The sequence below is a fragment of the Salvelinus sp. IW2-2015 genome, linkage group LG4q.1:29 (genome assembly GCF_002910315.2).
Source record: "Salvelinus sp. IW2-2015 linkage group LG4q.1:29, ASM291031v2, whole genome shotgun sequence".
NCBI lineage: Eukaryota > Metazoa > Chordata > Actinopteri > Salmoniformes > Salmonidae > Salvelinus > Salvelinus sp. IW2-2015.
The window spans coordinates 55519694-55542399 of record NC_036842.1 but is presented as its reverse complement, the minus strand read 5'-3'; the positions used below and the strand labels follow the sequence as shown (position 1 = coordinate 55542399).

Genomic DNA, 22706 nt, shown 5'->3' with positions numbered 1-22706 from the left:
GTAACGGCACACTTGATAAACTTGATAAATCAGTTCAACTGGAAATAACTGGGCTTGGGGAGGAACACACCAGTGTTGTGCCAAAGTGACTCGATTTTAAATAGATACATTAAAGGGAATGAATGCAATGGGTCAGGGTCGACTGGCAGTAATTTTGCTGCCTGTTATTGTCAGCAGGAACCCCGCGTAGAGAGCGCGCKTGAAGAGCAAGCTTGTTGCTGGAAAGCATGACGCTCTGTGGCTCTGTCCAGCGCGCACAGTGCTGAAAATATAATAAAGGACAACAACAAGGCGTCTCAACAGAGTTTTCAGTGATGAAGACTTCGAGATGGCAAAAGAAACCCATYCTGTATACCTATTTGAAGCGACGCCTAAATGAAAATCCCTTTCAAGACTGCTGCTTTCTCTCGGACCGGCCRTGATTGAACTTCATCTTCTTCTATTAGTAGAAAGGGAGAGTGGATATTTTTAGGTGCAAGAGCGGCTGTCTGCAGAAATGCCAGCCAACCTCACCGTTTCAAACAATACCGTGCTAGTTCTGGGTGCCGATATTAACACCGCACAAACCCGGGACACCGACTTTAACTTCCCTGCTCTGATATTCGGAATATTGCTAATTGTGGTCATCATTTGTGGAAATTTGCTTGTGTGCCTTAGCGTGTACAGGGAAAAAGCTTTGAAAACTACAACCAACTACTTCATAGTCAGTCTGGCTGTGGCTGATTTGATGTTGGCAGTTTTGGTTTTGCCACTGTTTATATATGTTGAGGTGAGTAATATGTCTCAAAATGGTATGGTGCCTCAGTCAAAGCCATGCATTTTATTATGATTAAAACAATGTGCCTGTATGATGATGATGATGATGATTCATATTAATAATATTATTAGTAGTGATAGTATTAATCATTATAATAATTGATGATATTCATTAGAAAGGTCCAATTAATTGTGATTGGAAGCTATTTCAAATTAGAGCATAACATTTTATAATGTAATGTAACATCTATCAATCCAAATCACAGATTATGACAGAAAAGACCACATGTTATTAACCAATAATATCAATTGTCATTGCTATTATGCATGTATAATAGTATGCCATATTTACACAATTGGTTATTGTCTACAACCTATCATCTATTGGGGCCAGGTTTATTTACATGTGTTGCAGCTGATGCAAGGGTGAACACTGCACAGAATGGATGATGTGAATGCTGGATAAACACAGTTGGCTCATTAATCCAACGGTTTGCAAAGGCATGTGTGCCTAGCTTGCTGTTGTTGTCAAAACGTCTCATATGGCTTGCAAACACCATTGAGTATTTGAGACATGACTTCACCAGATCATACTGAATTTTCAACTTTATACTATTTCTAAGTATTTCAGAAATAATCAGATACGCTTAGATCTACTGTCTATAAGTCATTACCGTGGATTGACAGAATTTCCCAAACCTGTAATTCAATCTAACTCCAACAACCACACAGCTGTAACTACACTGTAGGCATGAACTGTATTTGACCCCTCGGGGGATGCGTGGGTTGCCTCTCCACTGATGGGACCAAAACCCCCTGCAGCGAGTCATTGCACGGCTGCATCCCCATCCGTTCTGCCACAGCACATGCCTCAACAATCGCAGCACAATACACACATTTGTCCCAGCAGGCAGTCAACACTGGGCCGGGGAAATGAGGCTGACTAGCGCCTCCTCTCAGCCGCCCCCCCCCCCCCCTCAGCCAGACAGCCACTAGTAGCCAAGAGACCCAGCATAGGAACAATAGTTTTTCACTGACAGAACATTCCATTCCCAGGGTCACTGTCCCAAGCATCACACTGGACACCACTATGGCCCCTTCAAGAGAGCTTGATATAGCAACCAACTGGCCAGTCGGAAAGAGACCATGGATGAATCGATGGATGAAATTGGGGGGTCCTGTTCTAATTCTTTGAGAATGCATCCATCATGCCTCGCATCCCTCCTTTCCTCCTCTCCTTGGGGGGAATGCTGATTTGACATGACTGGTGTAAAATACCATTTATGCTTGATCCRGAAATGTGGCCCGGAGGCTCCGTACGTTGGGGGTGAAGCAATTGCGGAGCCTCCGGAGTCCAAATCAAGCTCCGTACCGCATCGCAGTGCACGACCCAAATTTTGTAACAATGTGGAGGGCTCCATAAAGCTCTGCATTGACATGATTGGTTGACGGTAGGTGGGGGCGGTACGTYCTGTATAAACACAAACTCACTTCCTTGACAACTTCCTTCACAACAGCTCTGCTCTGCTCAACGATGAGCAAGACTTTGAATGCCCTAACTTCCGCAGAGGCCACATCGCAGTACATGCTGTTTGACTAATACAGAAACCAGATTGACCATAAATCGGCTATATGATGGAATCTTCACTTTCAGTGATTACTTCAAGGACTTAAAGACGGAGACTTACAGAAAAACCACATGAATTTTGTAATCACATGTGAAGTTAATGTGAAAACATGTGACAACATGTTAAAAGCAACATGCAATAACATAAAACTACACATGTGAAAACATGATCTCGTGAAATAAGTGTGACAACATGGGGATGCAATCTTTCAACATGTGAATCCATGAAACTTTCACATGAGATCATATCTTCACATGTGTTCAAATGTTGTCGCGTGTAAAGATCTCATAACATGGGGATGCAAAATTATAACATGATAAAATTAAACTACACATGACAACATTTGAACGTGTGAAAGCCCAGGTATCAAATTTAATTTAGAATGTTTTACTTTAAAAGCCAAAATTGACATTAATTCAATTTAAACAGTCATGGTCCCCTGGAGGTTTTGTCTAGTTCCCGGTTTGTTCCAGGGACGTCCCCAAGGATGTTTTTAGGACTTCTCTGAACGTTGTGTCATGGTCCCCTGGAGGAGGGGAGGGGACCATGACACAAGATCCCAATAACATCCTTGGGGACATCCCTGGAACTAGACAAAACCTCCAGGGAACCATGACACAACGTTTCGAGAAGGTAGTAGAAACGTCTTTGGGAATGTTACTGGAACAAAACGGAAACTTGACAAAAAGCTCCAGGGGACCATGACACATCATCCGAAGAACATAATTGGACGAACATGTTAGGATATTTGTAAGATGTTTTCAAGACATTTTTTCCCCCAGTCGTCAGGACATCATGTGATGGACCCAGATGGTCCTAAACCATGATAAGTAATGAAATGGTATGGGGAGGTTTAAAGTAAGTGTACGCTGTTCAGCAGAAATAATGTAACAATCTTTAATCAATGACAATATAATTACATTTGACATGATCACTTAGTACTGACTTGTCAATATGACCCCACCTGGGATTTTAACTCACAGCCTCTGCGTTTGGGGTACGCTGATTTTCCTGCTTCCCCACAAAGTCCCTTACACATTCATTAACAACAGTGCCTTCAGAAAGTATTCATACCCCGTGACTTCAAGATGCATGAAAATTTGATTTTTTATCACCCATTTACACACAACAGCCCATGATGACAGAGTGAAAACATGTTTTTAGATTTATTGAAAATTAAATACAGAAACATCTAATACATAAGTACTCACACCTCTGAGTCAATACATGTCACAATCACTATGGCAGCGAATACAGATTTGAATCTTTCTGTATAACTCTCGAAGAGCTTTGCACAACTGCATTGTACAATATTTGCACATTATTCTTCAAACAACTATTTAAGCTCTGTCAAGTTGGTTGTTGGTCGTTGCTAGAAAGTCATTTTCAAGTCTTAACATAGATTTTCAAGACAATTTAAGTCAAAACTGTAACTAGGCCACTCAGAAACATTTAATGTGGTCTTAGTAAGCAACTTCGTAAGCAACACCAGTGTATATTTGGCCTTGTGTTTAAGGTTTTTGTCCTGCTGAAAAGTGAATTTCAGTGTCTCCCAGTGTCTGTTGAAAAGCAGACAACCAGGTTTTCCTTTAGGATTTTGCCTGTGCTTAGCTCTATTCCGTTTCTTTTTATCCTAAAAAACTCCATAGTCCTTGCCAATGACAAGCATACACATAACATGATGCAGACACTACCATGCTTGAAAATATGAAGTGTCACTCAGTAATTTATTTAGTTGGGTTTGGCCCAAACATAACACTTTGTATTCAGGACATAATGTACATTTCTTTGCCACATTTGTTGCAGTTTTACTTTAGTGCCTATTTGTGACGTAACTACAATGTTGTTGATCAAKCCTGTTTTCTCTTATTACAGCCATTAAACTGTGTAACTTTTTTAAAGTCACCATTGGCCTCATGGTGAAATCCCTGAGTGGTTTCCTTCCTCTTCGGCAACCGAGTTAGGAAGGACACCTTTATCTTTGTAGTAACTGGGTGTATTGATACACCATCCAAAGTGTAATTAAAAGCTTCAGCATGCTCAAAGGAATATTCAATGTCTACTTTTTGTATTTTTACCCATCTACCAATAGGTACCCTTCTTTGTGAGGCATTTGAAAAACCTCCCTGGTCTTTTGTGGTTGAATCTGTGTTTGAAATTCACTGCTCAACTGACCTTACATATAATTGTATGTGTGGGAATGAGGTAGTCATTTAAACATCATGTTAAATACTATTATTGCACACAGAGTGTGTCTAATGCAACTTATTATGTGACTTGTTAAGAAAAGTTTTACTCCTGATTTACAGTATTTGTTCGCTTGCCATATCAGAGGGGCTGAACACGTAATGACTCAAGACCTTTTAGGATTTAATTTTTAATTCATTCGTAGAAATTTGAAAAACATAATTCCATTAATGGGGTATTGTGTGTAGGCCAGTGGCAAAATCTCAATTTAATATATTTTTAATCCAGGCTGTAACACCACAAAATGTGGAAAAAGTCAAGGGGTGTGAATACTTTCTGAAGGCATGTATAATACATCTCTGCACTTAGCAAAAGAGTTTCATTTGCATTGCTATTTTAGCCATCATTTAATCTGACTATTCTTTCATCGTTGATATCATTTACATATTTGTAGCAATTTTAGGGTTTTCTGTATTTTTAACAAAGCTAAGATTTAGTTTTAAGTCCAAAGTGTAGGAATACAGGTAAAATCAGTCATTGTCACAGACATGGTGGCGTAGCAGGAAGATCGGAATGCCGTGAACCAAGAGTTTCAAATCCCAGGTGAGGACATGTTCAATAATAWTTGCTGTATAARTTATGGCTGGGCAGTAAACTGTATTTTACTACATAGCAGTAGGCCTATTGATGCAGATAGGACTGTACTGCRCAGCAGAGCACGAGCAAAGAGCTCAGCTTCAAAATGTTAGTGATCCAATTAGAGATAGGCTACCTAAGCCCTGCCCATACCCTAGTTATTGATGAAATAAGGCCATCTACCTAGAAATCGGCACAATGCCCCGTGTGGCGAAACTAAGGACTGCCATTGAATCTATTGAAAATAAACTGAACAAAAATATAAACTCAAAATGCAAGAATTTCAAATATTTTACTGAGTTGAAGTTCATATAAGGAAATCAGTCAATTGAAATAAATGCATTAGTCCCTAATCCATGGATTTCACATGACTGGGAATACAGATATGCATCTGCTGGTCACAGATACCTAAAAAAGGTAGGGGTGTGGATCAGAAAACCAGCCAKTATCTGATGTGACCAGAATGAAGCGCAACACATCTCCTTCGCATAGAGTTGATCAGGCTGTTGATTGTGGCCTGTGGAATGTTGTCCCACTCCTCTTCAATTGCTGTGTGAAGTTGCTGGATATTGGCGGGAACTGGAACACACTGTCGTACATGTCGATCCAGAGCATCCCAAACATGCTCAATGGGTGACATGTCTGGTGAGTATGCAGGCCAAGGATGAACTGGAAAACATTCAGCTTCCAGGAATTGTGTACAGATCCTTGCAACATGGGGTTGTGCAWTATGTTAAAACCTGAGGTGATGTCAGCGGATGAATGGCACAACAACGGGCCTCATGACTTGGTCATGGTTTCTCTGTGCATTCAAATTGCCATTGATAAAATGCAATTGTGTTCATTGTCCGTAGCATATGCCTGCACATACCATAACCCTACCGCCACCATGGGGCACTCTGTTCACAATGTTGACATCAGCAAACTGCCCGCCCACAAGACGCTGTGCACTCTGTCTGCCATCTGCCCGGTACAGTTGAAACCGGGATTCATCCTTGAAGGGCACATTTCTCCAGTGTGCCAGTGGCCATTGAAGGTGAGCATTTGCCCACTAAAGTTGATTATGACGTTGACGAGCACGCAGATGAGCTTCTATGAGACTGTATCTGACAGTTTTTTGCAGAAATTATTCTATTGTGCCAACCCACAGTTTCATCAACTGTCCAGGTGGCTGGTCTCAGACGATTCCGCAGGTGAAGAAACTTGAGACATCTGTGGCATTGTGTTGTGTGACAAAACTGAACATTTTACAGTGGCCTTTTATTTTCCCCAGTACAAGGTGTACCCTTGTAAAAGTCATGCTGTTTAATCAGCTTTTTGATATGCCAACCCTGTTAGGTGGATTGATTATCTTGATAAAGAAGAAATGCTCACTAACAGGAATGTTAACACATTTTTGCACAACATTTTAGAGAAATAAGCTTTTTGTGCATATGGAAGATTTCTGGGATCTTTTATTTCAACTCATGAAATGAGCACAAAAATGTGCACATGTGAAAGGTTAGGTTCATCAACATGTGAAAATCCACGTGAAGTTTCATGTGAATTATCATCACCTGAGAAATATTCAAAAAACRCATGCCTTTATATGATATCACATGAGAAATCATGTGATTTCCCACATGTGAAATTCATGTGGTTTTTCCGTAATGGGAATGATGGAAGGAGAAATGTGTTTTACATGTTATTGGAACAGAGCCACATRTATCACGTTACATGACAATGAACACATGTCCCCAACCTGGCAGCCAAATCAGAGAGAGAGAAGTTATTAAAAACAAGCCAATTAAAATATGTGATTAGAATACCATTAAAATCATCTAAATTGTGTCAAGGCCAAAACTTGTCATAACTGACATGTGCTCCACGCCTGCAATTTCCAATCAGCCAGAGGGGCCTCACTCTGCTCAGCTCTATGATAGAGCTGCAGCAGCGCTAATGAGGAAATTGATTTCACACACAGCCAATCTGGTGGGTGCAGAACACTAGCCAAGGGCAAGACCTYGTGGAAGTCATCAGAGGGCAGGGAGGGGCAAAGGGTAGTCAGCAGACCATGGCTTTATCTCAATTCATCTTTATGTGATTCCTTGCATCCTATGTCCTTGCCTCGAGAAAGAGACCAAGTTCTTTTTAAGTTCAGTGATGTTGCCTGTCTGACCGTGTGTGTTTGCTGCTCTGTTTCAGTTCCAGGGTGGTCTGTGGTCACTGAACATGCATGTCTGCGACGGCCTGATGACCATGGACGTGATGCTGTGTACGGCCTCCATATTCAACCTCTGCGCCATCAGCATCGACAGGTTATCGACCTTTAACTCTCTGTTAACATCCGACCTCTCAGGTGGTGGTCAAAGCGCTGACGTCAAGTGTGACTTATGACAGAAACAGCACTGCAATACAAGCATGAGTCGATTCATTGATACCCCCCCCCCCCATGATGTTTGAGCTAGGTCAAGTTCACAAAAATAATCTATGGATTCCAATTAACTTTCCTTCCCTGTGTCCGAATGTTTGAGCCATTGAATACCAATACTAACATGTTCTCTCCAAAAGCACTTTGCTGGGAGTTGTGCTGGCAGCGTTAGCAGTACAAGGGAGGAGAACCCTGCTGCTTTCGCTATCAGCCCAAGTCATAGGTCATAGTGTCTCCTCCACTAGATCGGATTAGGAAAATAACCATATCTCCAGCAATGACCTGTCATCTCTCTCTTCCCCCCTTCTCCCTGAAAGCAATCAGTGTTAACGGAAAGCACAAATGAAGCAGAGAGAGAAAACATACAAAACATAAAACCTCAGGATAAAATATGTTTCCATCTTGATAGWCAGGTAGCATTTGCATGGGAACATTAGCTGATATGATTATCATTTTCTTTGCTCACTGTTACACAGCCTATCACTGACATTAAGCTATATAGGGCCTGTTGAGGTATTTGTTGCCTCTGTGTTGCCTGTAGCCAAGAACCTCATTAGCATTCACACAAATGGGAATAATATAATTTAAAAAATAAACCAAACACATGCTCTTTCCATAAAAGACTGACCAGGTGAATTCAGATGAAARCTATGATCCCTTATTGATGTYCACTTCAATCAATGTAGATGAAGAGGAGGAGACCGGTTAAAGAAGGATTTTYAAGTCTTGAGACMWATTACACATTGGTTTTGYATGTGTGCTATTAGAAGGGTGAATGGGCAAGACAAATTATTTAAGTGCCTTTGAACGGGGAATGGTAGTAGGTGCCAGGCGCACCGGTTTGAGTGTGTCAAGAACTGCAACGCTGCTGGGTTTTTCACGCTCAACAGTTTCCYGTGTGYATCAAGAATGGTCCACCACCCAAAGGACATCCAGCCAACTTGACACAAATGTGGGAAGCATTGGAGTCATGGGCCATTATCCCTGTGGAACACTTTCGACACCTTGTAGAGTCCATGTCCCGAGGAATTGAGGCTGTTCTGAAGGTGTTCCTAATGTTTTTTGCACTCAGTGTACATAATATTTTTGTGTCAAAGGTAATATACTAGAACACATGTATCAAATTCATTCCACGGAAGSCCGAGWGTCTGTTTTCRGTCCTCCCTTGTACTTGATTGATGAGTTAAGATCGCTGAATAGTTAAAAACTCCCCTCACCTGGTTGTATAGGTCTTAATTGGACACAAATTGAAAGGAAAAAACAGCAGACACCCTGCCCTCCATGGAATGAGTTTGACACCCCTGTACTATACTAAACAAAAATATAAACACACCATGGAAAGTTTTGGTCCCAGGTTTCATGAACTGAAATAAAAGATTCCAGAAATGTTCCATATGCACAAAGAATATTATTTATCTCAAATTGTGTGCACAAATTTGTTTTCATCCCTGTTAGTGAGCATTTCTCCTTTGCCAAACAGAATGATCATTACACAGGTACACCTTGTGGCCACTCTAAAATGTGCAGTTTTGTCACACAACACAATGCCACAGATGTTGTGAGGGAGMGTGTAATTGACATGCTGACTGTAGGAATGTCCACCAGAGCTSTTGCCAGAGAATRTAATGTTAATTTATCTATCCGTAAGCCATCTMCGTCGTTTTAGAGAATTTAGCAGTATCTCCAACCGGCCTCACAACCGCAGACCACGTGTAACCACGCCAGCCCAGGCCCTACACATCCTGCTTCTTCACCTGCGGGATCGTCTGAGACCAGCCAACCGGACAGCTCATGAAACTGAGGAGTACTTCTGTCTGTAATAAAGCCCTTTTGTGGGGGGAAAACTAATTCTGATTGGCTCGTCCTCCCAGGCCCCCTCATGGCTGTGCCCCTGCTCAGTTATGTCAAATCCATAGATTAGGGCCTAATGAATTCATTTCAGTTGACTGATTTCCTTCTATGAACTGAAACTCAGTAAAATCTTTGACATTTTTGCTTGTTGCGTTTATATTTTTGTTTAGTATTTAATGATAGATCTACGGAAATCATTAATGAATGTATCTCTTCTACAAAGCGAAAACATAGCGAATATAGCTCCTCTCAATCTTTTCTCTGGTTGATATGATTCATACAGGTTCATCGCTGTCTCCATTCCACTCAACTACAACCTTAAGCATGTTGATCAGAGACAGATCTTCCTGCTCTCCGCCACGTGGATCCTGGCCTTGGCAGTGGCCTCACCCGTCATGTTTGGCATCCAAAACGTCCCCCAGCGGGACTCTACAGAGTGTAAACTGGAGGACGACAACTTCGTGGTCTACTCCTCTGTCTGCTCTTTCTTCATCCCCTGTCCCATCATGCTCCTCCTCTACTGCGGCATGTTCCGGGGATTGAGGAGGTGGGAGGAGGCGCGCAAGGCCAAGCTGAGGAGCAGCATCCTGGTCTGTAGGAAGTTCCAGGACGCAACTGCCTCCCTGCCCCCGCTGGACTCCCTGCCTACTCCTCTACCCCCCATTATCAAGAGGGAGGAGCTCACAGACATGAAGCCAGAGCTAAAGGATATTAATCTGGAAGAGCTGGACCCTTACCCCCTAGAGTCTCCAGACGGCCCCTATAACAACTCTTTAACAACTCCAGAGTACAAGGAAGGCCCTGTGCCCACCGTGGTGGCCTACTCTAACATTAGCTACAACCTCCACCCCCAAACCGACCCTCACCAGAAGAAGAGGGCCAAGATTAATTGCCGAGAGAGGAAGGCCATGAAGGTGCTTCCTGTCGTTGTGGGTGAGTTGGATCATTTTTGTTCTCTTATCTGTTTGGTTGGCACTTTGCACTTTTTCTAATATGGTAACACTGTTGTTTGGGGCRCTGATGCAACTGTTAATGTAACTGTTGTAATAACTAAATGTGGTCTGAACAAACAAAGCCACACAACAACCGCAAAATATTAATTGTAAATATTTTCATGGTCAATCTTCTGTGCATTGTGCGGTCTGAGTCATCACCAAGAGAACTAGCCAGATGATTCCGACCCAACTGTTATGCTTGTTTACACTGAGCTGCACTGGGGTCGGAACGCCATTATGGTTATATTAAGATACCACGGAGCAGGCGCGAGATATGGGTCGGAAAACCTACACTACATGACCAAAAGTATGTGGACACCTTTTTGTCGAACACCAAAATCATGGTCATTAATATGAAGTTGGTCCGCCTTTGCTGCTGTAACAGCCTCCACTCTTCTGGGTAGGCTTTCCACTAGATGTTTGAACATTGCTGCGGTGACTTGCTTCCATTCAGCCACAAGAGTATTAGTGAAGTCGGGCACTGATGTTGGACGATTAGGTCTGGCTCACAGACAGCATTCCAATTAATCCCAATGGTGTACGGTGGAGTTAAGGTCAGGGCTCTGTGCAGGCCAGTCAAGTTCTTCCACACCGATCTCGTCAAACCATTTCTGTATGGACCTCGCTTTGTGCATTGTCATACTGAAACAGGAAAGGGCCTTCCCCAAACTTTTGCCACAAAGTTGGAAGCACAGAATAGTCTAGAATGTAATTGTATGCTGTAGCATTAAGATTTCCCTTCATTGGAACTAAGGGTTCTAGCCCAAACCATAGAAAACAGTCCCAGACCATTATATATCATCCACAAAACTTTATAGTCGGCACTATGCATTTGGGCAGGTAGCGTTCTCCTGGCATCCTCCAAACCCAGATTCGTCCGTTGGACTGCCAGATGGTGAAGCGTGATTCATCACTCCAGAGAACGCGTTTCCACTGAGAGTACAATGGCTTTGAGATTCACACCACTCCAGCCGATGCTTGGCATTGTGTATGGGGATCTTAGGCTTCTGTGCGGCTGTTCGGCCATGGAAACCCATTTCATGAAGCTACCGGCGAACAGTTTTTGTGCTGACGTTGCTTCCAGAGGCAGTTTGGAACTCGGTAGTGAGTGTTGCAACGGAGGACTGATGATTTTTACGCGCTACACGCTTCAGCACTCGGCGGTCCCAGTGAAAAGGGTATATTTCCAGAATTTTGTTTTTGTATTTCTCCCTTCTTGATGTAAATTTGGAAAAGTTTAAATGTRGGGTACAGTGGCATATCCCATCCCGGCATTGAGGTACAGTTGAAGTCGTAAGTTTACATACACCTTAGCCAAATACATTTAAACTCAGTTTTTCACAATTCCTGACATTTAATCCTAGTAAAAATCCCCTGTCTTAGGTCAGTTAGGATCAGCACTTTATTTTAAGAATGTGAAATGTCAGAATACCAGCAGAGAGAATGATTTATTTCAGCTTTTATTTCTTTCATTACATTCTCAGTGGGTCAGAAGTTTACATACACTCAATTAGTATTTGAAGCAAAGCCTTTAAATTGTTTAACTCAGGTCAAACATTTCAGGTAGCCTTCTACAAGCTTCTATAAGTTGGGTGAATTTTGGCTCATTCCTCCTGACAGAGCTGGTGTAACTGAGTCAGGTTTGTAGGCCTCCTTGCTCGCACACGCTTTTTCAGTTCTGCCCACACATTTTCTATAGGATTGAGGTCAGGGCTTTGTGATGGCCACTCCAATATCTTGACTTTGTTGTCCTTAATCCATTTTGCCACAACTTTGGAAGTATGCTTGGGGTCATTGTCCGTTTGGAAGACCCATTTGCGACCAAGCTTTAACTTTCTGACTGATGTCTTCAGATGTTGGTTTAATATTCCACATCATTTTCCTTCTCATGATGCCATCTATTTTGTGAAGTGCACAGTCGCTCCTGCAGCAAAGCACCCCCACAACATGATGCTGCCACACCCGTGCTTCACGGTTGGGATGGTGTTCTTCGGCTTGCAAGCCTCCCCCTTTTTCCTCCAAACATAACGATGGTCATTATGGCCAAACAGTTCTATTTTGTTTCATCAGACCAGAGGACATTTTTCCAAAAAGTATGATCTTTGTCTCCATATATATTTGCAAACCGTAGTCTGGCTTTTTTTATGGCGGTTTTGGAGCAGTGGCTTCTTCCTTGCTGAGCGGCCGTTCAGTTATGTTGATATAGGACTTGTTTTACTGTGGATTAGATAATTTTGTACCTGTTTCCTCCAGCATCTTCACAGGGTCCTTTGCTTTTGTTCTGGGATTGATTTGCACTTTTCGCACCAAGGTACGTACGTTCATCTCTAAGAGACAGAAAGCGTCTCTTCCTGAGCGGTATGAACAGCTTCATGGTCCATGGTGTTCATACTTGCGTACTATTGTTTGTACAGATGAACGGTGTACCTTCAGGCTTTTGGAAATTGCTCCCAATGATGTACCAGACATGTGGAGGTCTTCAATTATTTTCTTCTGAGGTCTTGGCTGATTTCTTTTGATTTTCCCATGATGTCAAGCAAAAGAGGCACTGAGTTTGAAGGTAGGCCTTGGAAAACATCCACAGGTACACCTCCAATTGACTCAAATATGTCAGTTAGCCTATCAGAAGCTTCTAAAGCCATGACAATTAGATCTTTCTTACGTCTAATAAACAGGGTCATTATTGGGCTAACGAGTCATTATAATACCATTTAGCGAACACTGGCTAATTAACTTAAACGTAATCCTTTATCCAATCATCATGTAAGGTTTACCTGAGCCCTTAAGACCTAGAGATGATGTGTTATCCCTATAGTATCACCGTTTTGTTGGTAAAGTGTTCAGCCTTCTGACTGTAATAATGGACCTATAAATACACCTGAGCAAAGATACTTGTACAGGATAATGTATTATCAAAATTGAATGACAATTATCCGGAGCAAGGCCGTTTCTAGCATTTCACATATTCTTCATGCAGTTTCCTTGCCTCTGAGAACTTTGTGCAACTGCTTTAGCCAGAGAGCCAATCCTGTAGTCTGTCCCAGTAGACCCCCCCACCCAGCACACACACACACAAATAAATACTGAGCAAAATGAGTCTACTAGGGCAGATGGAGAACAAGGGAAAGAGGGGGAGAAAGATAAGGGGGAGGAGAGGGGAGAAAGAGAGAGAAACACTCAAAGTGACCCTCGATCAGCAATGTTTCCATGTGCTATCTTTGAGTCCATCTGTCCAGGGATGGTGTGGATTAATGGAGTTGGTGTATTTATTGAAAAGGCAGAACTGAAGCATGGCCTATATACTATGGCATTTGAGGATAAAACCAGTGTTCAAGAAAGTCTATTAAATAGATTTGACATACAGGTTGATCATACCTGAATCATGAGGCAAACAGAAGAAGCTAGACCAGGTGTTTCTCAAAGTGGGATCAGCGGCGGTACTGCATTTCATTTAATATTTTTTTATGAATATTACTAACAGATTAAATTACTTTCAACCAAGGATCATGAAATATGTTTTCAAGTGTGTCATACAATACAGTGTAATATTATTCATCTACAATTTTGATGGGAGACTGTAACAGAGGTGGTGTAAATGTTTTCTTTTTAGGCGGGATCATGTTTGTGAAGTTGTATCGTTGTACATTTTAATTCTGTAATGTATTGATTGTTGCTGCCTTCTTGTAAAAGAGACTCTGGGTCTCAATGGGCTTTTCGTGGTTAAATAAATGTTAAATAACATTTTAAAAATTATGTTCTTAACCCTGGGCCTGGTTGGCTCACAGGGATATTGGTATCCACACTACTCAATTATTAGTTTTTCAACTCAAAACAATTACCCCAAAAATGTGTGTGTATATATATATATATATACAGTACCAGTCAAATGTTTGGACACACCTACTCATTCAATGATTTTCTTTATTTTTACTATTTTCTACATTGTAGAATAATAGTGAAAACATCAAAACTATGAAATAACACATATGGAATCATGTAGTAACCAAACAAAAAAGTGTTAAAAACAAATCAAAATATATTTTATATTTGAGATTCTTCAAAGTAGCCACCCTTTGCCTTGATGACAGCTTTGCACACTCTTGGCATTCTCTCAATCAGCTTCATGAACTACTCACCTGGAATGCATTTCAATTAACAGGTGTGCCTTGTTAAAAGTTAATTTGTGGAATTTCTTTCCTTCTTAATGCATTTGAGCCAATCAGTTTTGTTGTGACAAGGTATAGGTGGTATACAGAAGATAGTCCTATTTGGTAAAAGACCAAGTCCATATTATATGAAACTGGCTCTCATGAGGACCGCCACAGGAAAGGAAGATCCAGAGTTACCTCTGCTGCAGAGGATTAGTTCCTTAGAGTTAACTGCACCTCAGATTGCAGCCCAAATAAATGCTTTACAGAGTTCAAGTAACAGACACATCTCAACATCAACTGTTCAGAGGAGACTGTGTGAATCATAATTTCATGGTCGAATTGCTGCAAAGAAACCACTACTAAAGGACACCAATAATAAAAAGAGACTTGCTTGGGCCAAGACACACGAGCAATAGACATTAGACGGGTAGAAATCTGTCCGTTGGTATGATGAGTCCAAATTTTAGATTTTTGGTTCCAACTGCCATGTCTTTGTGAGACGCAGAGTAGGTGAACGGATGATCTCCACACGTGTGGTTCCCACCGTGAAGCATGGAGGAGGAGGTGTGATGGTGTGGAGGTGCTTTGCCTGTGACACTGTCAGTGATTTATTTAGAATTCAAGGCACAGTTAACCAGCATGGCTACCACAGAATTCTGCAGCGATACGCAATCCCATCTGGTTTGCGCTTAGTGGACTATCATTTGTTTTTTTTAACAGGACAATGACCCAAAACACACCTCTAGGCTGTGTAGGGGCTATTTGGCCAATAAGGAGAGTGATGGAGTTCTGCATCAGATGACTGGCCTCCACAATCACTCGACCTCAACCCAATTGAGATGGTTTGGGATGAGTTGGACCGCAGAGTGAAGGAAAAGCAGCCAACAAGTGCTCAGCATATGTGGGAACTCCTTCAAGACTATTGGAAAAGCATTCCAGGTTTTTATTTTATTTATTTTTTATTTAACATTTATTTAACATTGACCCGGACAATTATTTACAATAACCCGGACGACGCTGGGCCAATTGTGCCCCACCCTATGGGACTCCCAATCACGGCCGGTTGTGATACAGCCTGGATTCGAACCAGTGACGCCTCCAGCACTGAGATGGAGTGCCATTAACCGCTGCGCCACAGGTGAAGCTGGTTGAGAGAATGCCAAGAGTATGAAAAATTGTCAACAAGGCAAAGGGTGGCTACTTTCAAGAATATCAAATTTAAAATCTATTTTGAATTGTGTGTGTAGCACTTTTTTGGTTACTACATGATTCCATAKGTGTTATTTCATAGTTTTGATGTCTTCACTATCATTCTACAATGTAGAAAATATTCAAATAAAGAAAGATCAAGTAGTTGTGTACAAACTTTGGACTGCTACTGTATATATACATAAACGCAATGTAATTTAAGCTTTAAAATTGCAACGTTTTCTCTCTGCCGAACATCAAAATGTGTATAATTGCAGGATATTAGCTTTAAAGCTGCAACAACAAAACATCTCTTTGCTCAGTGACAAAATGTGTAGAATTGCACTAAGATTTAACTTTTAAAAGCAGCAATTTTTCTCTCCAATGCCAGAGGCAGGCCTTTTACATGTTCTCTCCCAGGGCCTGAGATTTGGTTCGTCAGTCTTGCACTGTAGACGTCATAGTAAAACTACTTGTAGACTATTTGTATCACCCTCAACGTTGTTTTCTGATTTATGAGGGGGTCCCTGATGATTTGCAATCACAAAAGGGGTCCCCGGACCCAAAAAGTTTGAGACCCTGGTGTAGATGGCAAAGAGTTCTGTGGGTAAAATACTTATATGCTCCAAGTCAGGGGGTGTCTGAGAATAGGGACTCTCCTTTGAGAGACGACACCATTCACCAGCCTCACTCAAGCCTCATATCCCTCCCTTATATTATAGGTCAAATCAAATTGTCATGTCACATGCGCCGAATTTACAACAGATGTAGATCTTTAACAGTGAAATTGCTTACTACAAGCCTTAACCAAAATGCCTGGTTTTAAGTAAAATAAGTGTTGATAATTATAAGTTAATATTTATTTTTAATTAAAGAGCAGCAGTAAGATAACAGTAGCGAGCCTACTGTATATACAAGGGCTACCGGACAGAGTCAATGTGCGGGGGCACAGGTTAGTCGAGGTAATTGAGGTAATATTTATATTAGTAGAGTTAAAGTGACTATTCATAGATAATAAACAGAGAGTAGCAGCAGTGTAAAAGAGGGGGGGGGGGGGGGCAATGCAATAGTCTGGGTATCCATTTGATTAGCTGTTCAAGAGTCGTATGGCTTGGGGGTAGAAGCTGTTAAGATGCCTTTTGGACCTAGACTAGGTGCTCAGGTACCCTTTGACGTGCGGTATTAGAGAGAACAGTCTATGACTAGAGTGGCTGTAGTCTTTGTCATTTTTTAGGGCCTTCCTCTGACAGCRCCTGGTATAGAGGTCCTGGATGGCAGGAAACTTGGCCCCAGTGATGTACTGGGCCATACGCACTACCCTCTGTAGTGCCTTGCGGTCGGMGGCTGAGCAGTTGCCATACCAGGCAGTGATGCAACCAGTCAGGATGCTCTTGATGGTGCAGTAGGAGGTGATGATGGATCTTCAAYAACTCCAAATAGCAGGAGTGATAGAGCTGTCTGGTAGGAAGGAACTCAGAAACACATTATTACATTAGATAAGGCGTTCTTAATACTGGTCCTGGGGGACCCACAAGGGGACCAGGTTTCCATAAGACACCCTACATAAGATGACTTGGACACTTTATCCATAGCTTGAGTTCCTTAGAGATAGCTGCATTTTTTAAATAAAATCTAATCCTATATCTGCCTCACATTATGTTGTTCAGCCAAAGGCCTCCCTCCACAGTAAGTGAATGAGTTGGAGAAAGGAAAGCCCAGCTTCCAAAGGGAGTTGATGCTCAGAGCAGGGGTGTGTCAAAAATGGCACCTTATTCCCTATATAGTGCAATACTTTTGACCGGACCTCTATGGGCCATGGTCAAAAGTAGTGCACTATAAGGAATAGGGTGACATCTGGGACCCAACCCAGACCTACCCAGCTGTCACGATCGTTTGTAGAAACGGACCAAGGTGCAGCGGATGTTGAGTTCCACATGATTTAATAGAAAGTGAAACTAAGCAAAGACAAAAACAAATAAACAATAAACTAACAACGAACCGTGACTACAGAGATGCTACGTGCACTAACTCAAAACACATTCCCATAAACACAGGAGGGAAAAACAGCTACTTAAATATGATCCCCAATTAGAGACAACGATTACCAGCTGCCTCTAATTGGGAATCATACAAATCACCAACATAGAAAAAAACTAGAACTCCACATAGAAATAAATAAACTAGATCACCCCCAGTCACGCYCTGACCCACTTCACCATAGAGAAACAATGGCTCTCTATGGTCAGGGGGTGACACCAGCATGCAACAGTTGGTGTCTATCTATCTATCACTCATCCTAATGTTCATTCTAGATATTAATAGAAATCCCATCAGCATTTCTGAATTATTCAGCCAAGCAGGGGRCTAGGCAGGGAAGCTGCCTGACAGGTGTACTTCTTTGCATACAAACCTAATTAGATCTGGCGCAGTTCTATCAAGCTTAACTGATGGATCCGTATCTGAAGTATTCCTTGTGCGTTTTGCTCATGTATGAGAAATTGGTTCATGTATGGGCAAGTATGATTTTAAATGGTGTTTGTCAATTTACAATACAGAATGGGGCTGGCTTCCCCCTACTGTCTATCCACCATTAGCATAGTTCTAACAACCCTTGCTATCACTCTGATATGGAAATGACCTGTTGTAAGTATTTCTGTAAATAGCACTGCTTTACCTACAGTATATCATTGGGATATGATCACACKTCATGATGCAGATGTAATTTATGCTCAGTGGTAAAAAAAAGTTATCCTATCAGCAGGGTCTCTTCAGACTACTTCAATCTGAAATACAGCCATCTGAATGGAGCCCTAAGAGGGTATACTGTATTTATAGGGCCCCATCTTTGATTTTGATTGCGTTTGACTTATTCCTAGCTAGATCTATTCCCACTCGCCACTCAATGATGTCCTCAAAGTAAGACTCATGATATATTTAGCAATTCCTGTGTTATTACATTTGTTTTGCGTCCCAAATGGCAYYCCCTTTCCTATAAATTGCACAACTTTTTACCATGRGCCCTGGTCAAAAGTGGTGCACTGTAAAGGGAATAGGGTGCCATTTGAGACAGTGTGTGATCTTATTTTGAGCCAATTTGCGACAGCAGCAAATAATCTGGCAGCAACAGGAAATCTTAATTGTTATGTAGATTATAATATTAATGGACATTTTTGTAGGGGAAAATCAAGTCTGAAATTTCTAAATGGAAATTACAAATTTCAGAAGCATTTTTAAACCTCAAATACACTACACGTTTAAAATGTTCTGCATTGCAGGAAAKTTCTCCTGCAACAGGGTGATCAAAKTAAGATCCTACATATGTAGTAATAAAGAGTTTCAAGCCTGTGTCAGCCTGACCCATAATCATTTCATAAATGAGAGGTCTCAGAGGTGTCATTTTACTGCTATTCCTGTGGCTTACGAGTTCTTAAGCAGAAATCTAAAGAGCCTCAGTATAAACCTCCCTCTTTGTGGTGTGTTTGTGTGTGCCTGCCTGTGTGTGCGYACCGTGTACCTATGTTCCTACGTTTGTGTGTGTGTACCTCGTGTGTCTGCTTGTGTATGTGCCTGACTGCCTGTATGTGTGTGTCTATTCCATCCCAGGTGTCTTCCTGTTCTGCTGGACCCCGTTCTTCGTGGTCCACACCATGCGGGCCCTGTGTGCCACCTGTTACATCCCCCCATGGCTGATGAGCATCGTCACCTGGCTGGGCTACGTCAACAGCGCCCTCAACCCCATCATCTACACAGTTTTCAACACAGAGTTCAGGAACTACTTCAATAAATTCCTCCACAGCTGCTGTATATACCGATAGGCAAGATGAGCACAACTAGCCTGGTCCCAGATTTGTCATCATGACAAGCAACTCCTATGGTCATTGTCATTTCTATTGTCATTGTAACTCCTATGGTCATTGACAACACAGCAAAAACAGTTCTGGGACCAGGCTGAGGCACCGCCGCTGATGAATGCACAAAAAAGCACAATGAACAATACCATTGTAAGATGTTACGATATCAAATGTGTGCTTTGCTGTACAGTAAATCTTGCGATTGCATATTTTTCTCCCACTTGGGATTTCATTTTTTTCTGTTGATAAATGCTTGTGATTTATCCTATTGTGACAGCAATGTTGTTTGTCAGCTTGCCATATGTTGTTTCYATGTTTTATGTGGAAAGCTTTGTGGTAAGGAATTGCATTGAATCCCTCCAACTAAAAAAGGTGCTAAGAAATACCAGCAAGGCATCAATTTCTTAGATTATTAGAAGTAATTAAATTGCATCTTTAAGATTACTTATTTTTCTCACTTAAATTAGGACTTCTGTCCCTAAACTGTGTGGACRTTAAGGACCAGGGTTAGAACACTACGTCATTGACAAAAATAAAAATAAAACACTTCTCCACACATCCATGATTATACTGCAAATCCTAATCCAACTCCTGACTGAGTCTGATAAAGATCGCCACAACAAAATTAAACCTCTTTCAAAAATATCCCTCTCGCCCATACGGAAATTGAGGCTTTTGACAAACGGACAAAGTGGTAAAAAAAAAGGGCTAAATAACAAATACAGTTTCCTCTCCGTTGCCTAGCAGCACAAATCATGTATCCAAGACAAGAAAAACAACAACAACAAGAGTTTCATGGTTCAAGTCCAACGAGAAAGCTTTAAGAGGGAGGATGAAATATGATGGAGCAATTTCAGACACCATCTGCTTGCAATGTGACAAGTATTGACAGAGTAATTTACATCCGCAAACCTCTCCCCCAGGATGATTGGTCCATTAGCCACAGGTGAGGGACAGAGGTTAGCCTAGCAACAACAACAGGTGGAGAAAGAATTAAAAACATTAGACCTATTTCAAATCAGGGCAGGGAAAACTAGCTCTGCRGCATTTATGAGCTAACATAAATGTCAAATGCAATTCAGGGCATTTAGAGGAGTGACTGGAAATGGTAATCACCCTGTGTATCTATGACTCAGATTACATAATGGGTGTGTGAGTTGGAAGATTTAATGTCAGTCCTTCCATAAACTTTGTTTTTCACAAATGAGCTAAGATATTCTCCTTCAGTCTCCTCCAAGACAGCAGACGCAAATTATATTCCAAGATATTCAAGTCTATCTCAATTAGGAGAATGGAGATGGCCCTTCTAGAGTTGTTTCAAGGACAGGAGAAACAGCCAAGTGGAAACGTACTTTGGGTCCACTTTGGATAGTACTGCTGTAAAATGTGATTATGGAGGTGAAATTGTGAAGGTGGATGGACAGACAAGAAAGAGGTATGCATGTCTCTCCCAAGCCAATGCCTTCATGTAGATCTGAGTGTGTCATCTCTCATTACAGTCACACACCCACAAAGTATTGGACTGTCTGCCAATAGATGGCCCTTGACAACCCCTCTAACTCCCTCCCCATGATCCAAAGTAACTATTGGAGTGAGGGGTGATTGTTTATGTCAGCAATGTAGAGGGAAGCTACTCTCAAAATCAACAAGGCAACAGGAAACATGTAGTCCTTCATGAATGATGCAGCGCAAAGGCTTGACATAAAGGTAAATTTGCCAGTGGCACACTTAGCCAGTAACAAGTGAAAATTACTGGCCCGAATGAGACATTTCTGTCCCAGGCCAAGATCACAGGAAAGCCAGTTATGCTAGCAGAATTTCAAATGTAGGGGATTTCATGTTTCATTTGCAGTCTGGGCAAGTACCTTATAGCCAACCATAAAATCTGATATTTACACTGATTGTTTGGAAAACAAATATAAAACCATCCCCCTCTCAATGATGACATATAGCCTATATTAAACCATTWAAATGAAATATTCCCCTTCAGAAATTAGTCCAATAACATATCGATGAAAAGCAATATTATCAGACAAGTGTGTTATTTTAGCAATAAGCATTATCACCGTCTGATGCAGAATCATGGCTACATGGCTGAAGCATGGGGTTGCTCCTCTGTATTGTTTATCACAATGGGTTAATCATTAGCTAGATCACAGACTCTAAATATGATCTTGTCGCTTGTTAAATGTCCTAAAAAAAACTTGCGCAGGCACTAATAAAATCATGTGATTTTTGCAGTGTTCATAAATACAGTGTAATTGTGTGAATTTTACAGTGAATATAGGCCTACCGTTTATGCATTCAAATGACTGGCGCGCTTCCCGCGGTTACCTTTATGTTGTCATGCCAGACAATCAAGATTGTAAAACGCTGCCAATTGCTCAAAAAATGTAAGTTGAGAAATAAATCATACAGCACTTAAAAACTGGGATTCTGCTGTTGTATTTTCCCGAGATTGCATTTGGGAATATTGCGCAGTGACTGGGTTAATTAGAACACATTTCTTTCTGCAATCTGCTGTGTGAGAAGTTGTGTGCTCTTGGCACCCTGCAGTTGATATTCAGATGATAACATAAATAAACATCATAGCTTCGGGAAGTATGGTTTCTAAACAATTATATAGGCCTAGACTACTGAATAACATTACTAAAATATTCATTTTGTATTTAACCAATAAGTGATTTGTGTAAATAATGTTCATGTCTTGACAAGCAAGCAGCTCCATAGTGTAGGCCTATGTAAAACCTTATTTTCTAATAATGACATCGCTGTGTCTGATATGAAAAAAGACTGGAAAGCAGGTGGAGGACTTTTGAATGCGCATACCGATGTTCAACTCTGAATTGATGGGGTTCCCACCTCCACTAAGACGGGTCTGGGGCAAGTAGACCTATCCAGGTCATAGCCAACTGAGGCTGGGCTCAATCGAGATGGAGAGGGAAGGGATTGACATGCTTGGTACCCGAATGCTGGTTGATAACAAGTGTGAAGCGTCAGACATTGGGAAGAATGTGAAGGATTAAATACACTCACACACATACTGTATATAC

The 22706-nt window shown here is 41.5% G+C and overlaps 1 protein-coding gene across 1 annotated transcript; it reads left to right on the top strand.

The window, feature by feature from the left end:
* Nucleotides 1-288: 288 nt before the first annotated feature.
* On the top strand, nt 289-22267 carry LOC111962180 (D(4) dopamine receptor-like). The gene is made up of 4 exons (XM_023985056.1): nt 289-769; nt 7392-7504; nt 9752-10401; nt 19406-22267. Exons 1-4 carry the CDS (start codon nt 497-499, stop codon nt 19615-19617), a joined length of 1248 nt encoding a protein of 415 aa, XP_023840824.1. The 5' UTR covers nt 289-496; the 3' UTR covers nt 19618-22267.
* Nucleotides 22268-22706: the final 439 nt, after the last annotated feature.

What these genes read in the sequence shown, in the direction of transcription:
- LOC111962180 (XM_023985056.1), top strand. Translation starts at nt 497, where the DNA reads ATGCCAGCCAACCTCACCGTTTCAAACAATACCGTGCTAGTTCTGGGT. An exon ending in CACTGTTTATATATGTTGAG is followed by an intron (nt 770 to 7,391) that starts GTGAGTAATATG and finishes GCTCTGTTTCAG; the next exon opens with TTCCAGGGTGGTCTGTGGTC. An exon ending in TGCGCCATCAGCATCGACAG is followed by an intron (nt 7,505 to 9,751) that starts GTTATCGACCTT and finishes TGATTCATACAG; the next exon opens with GTTCATCGCTGTCTCCATTC.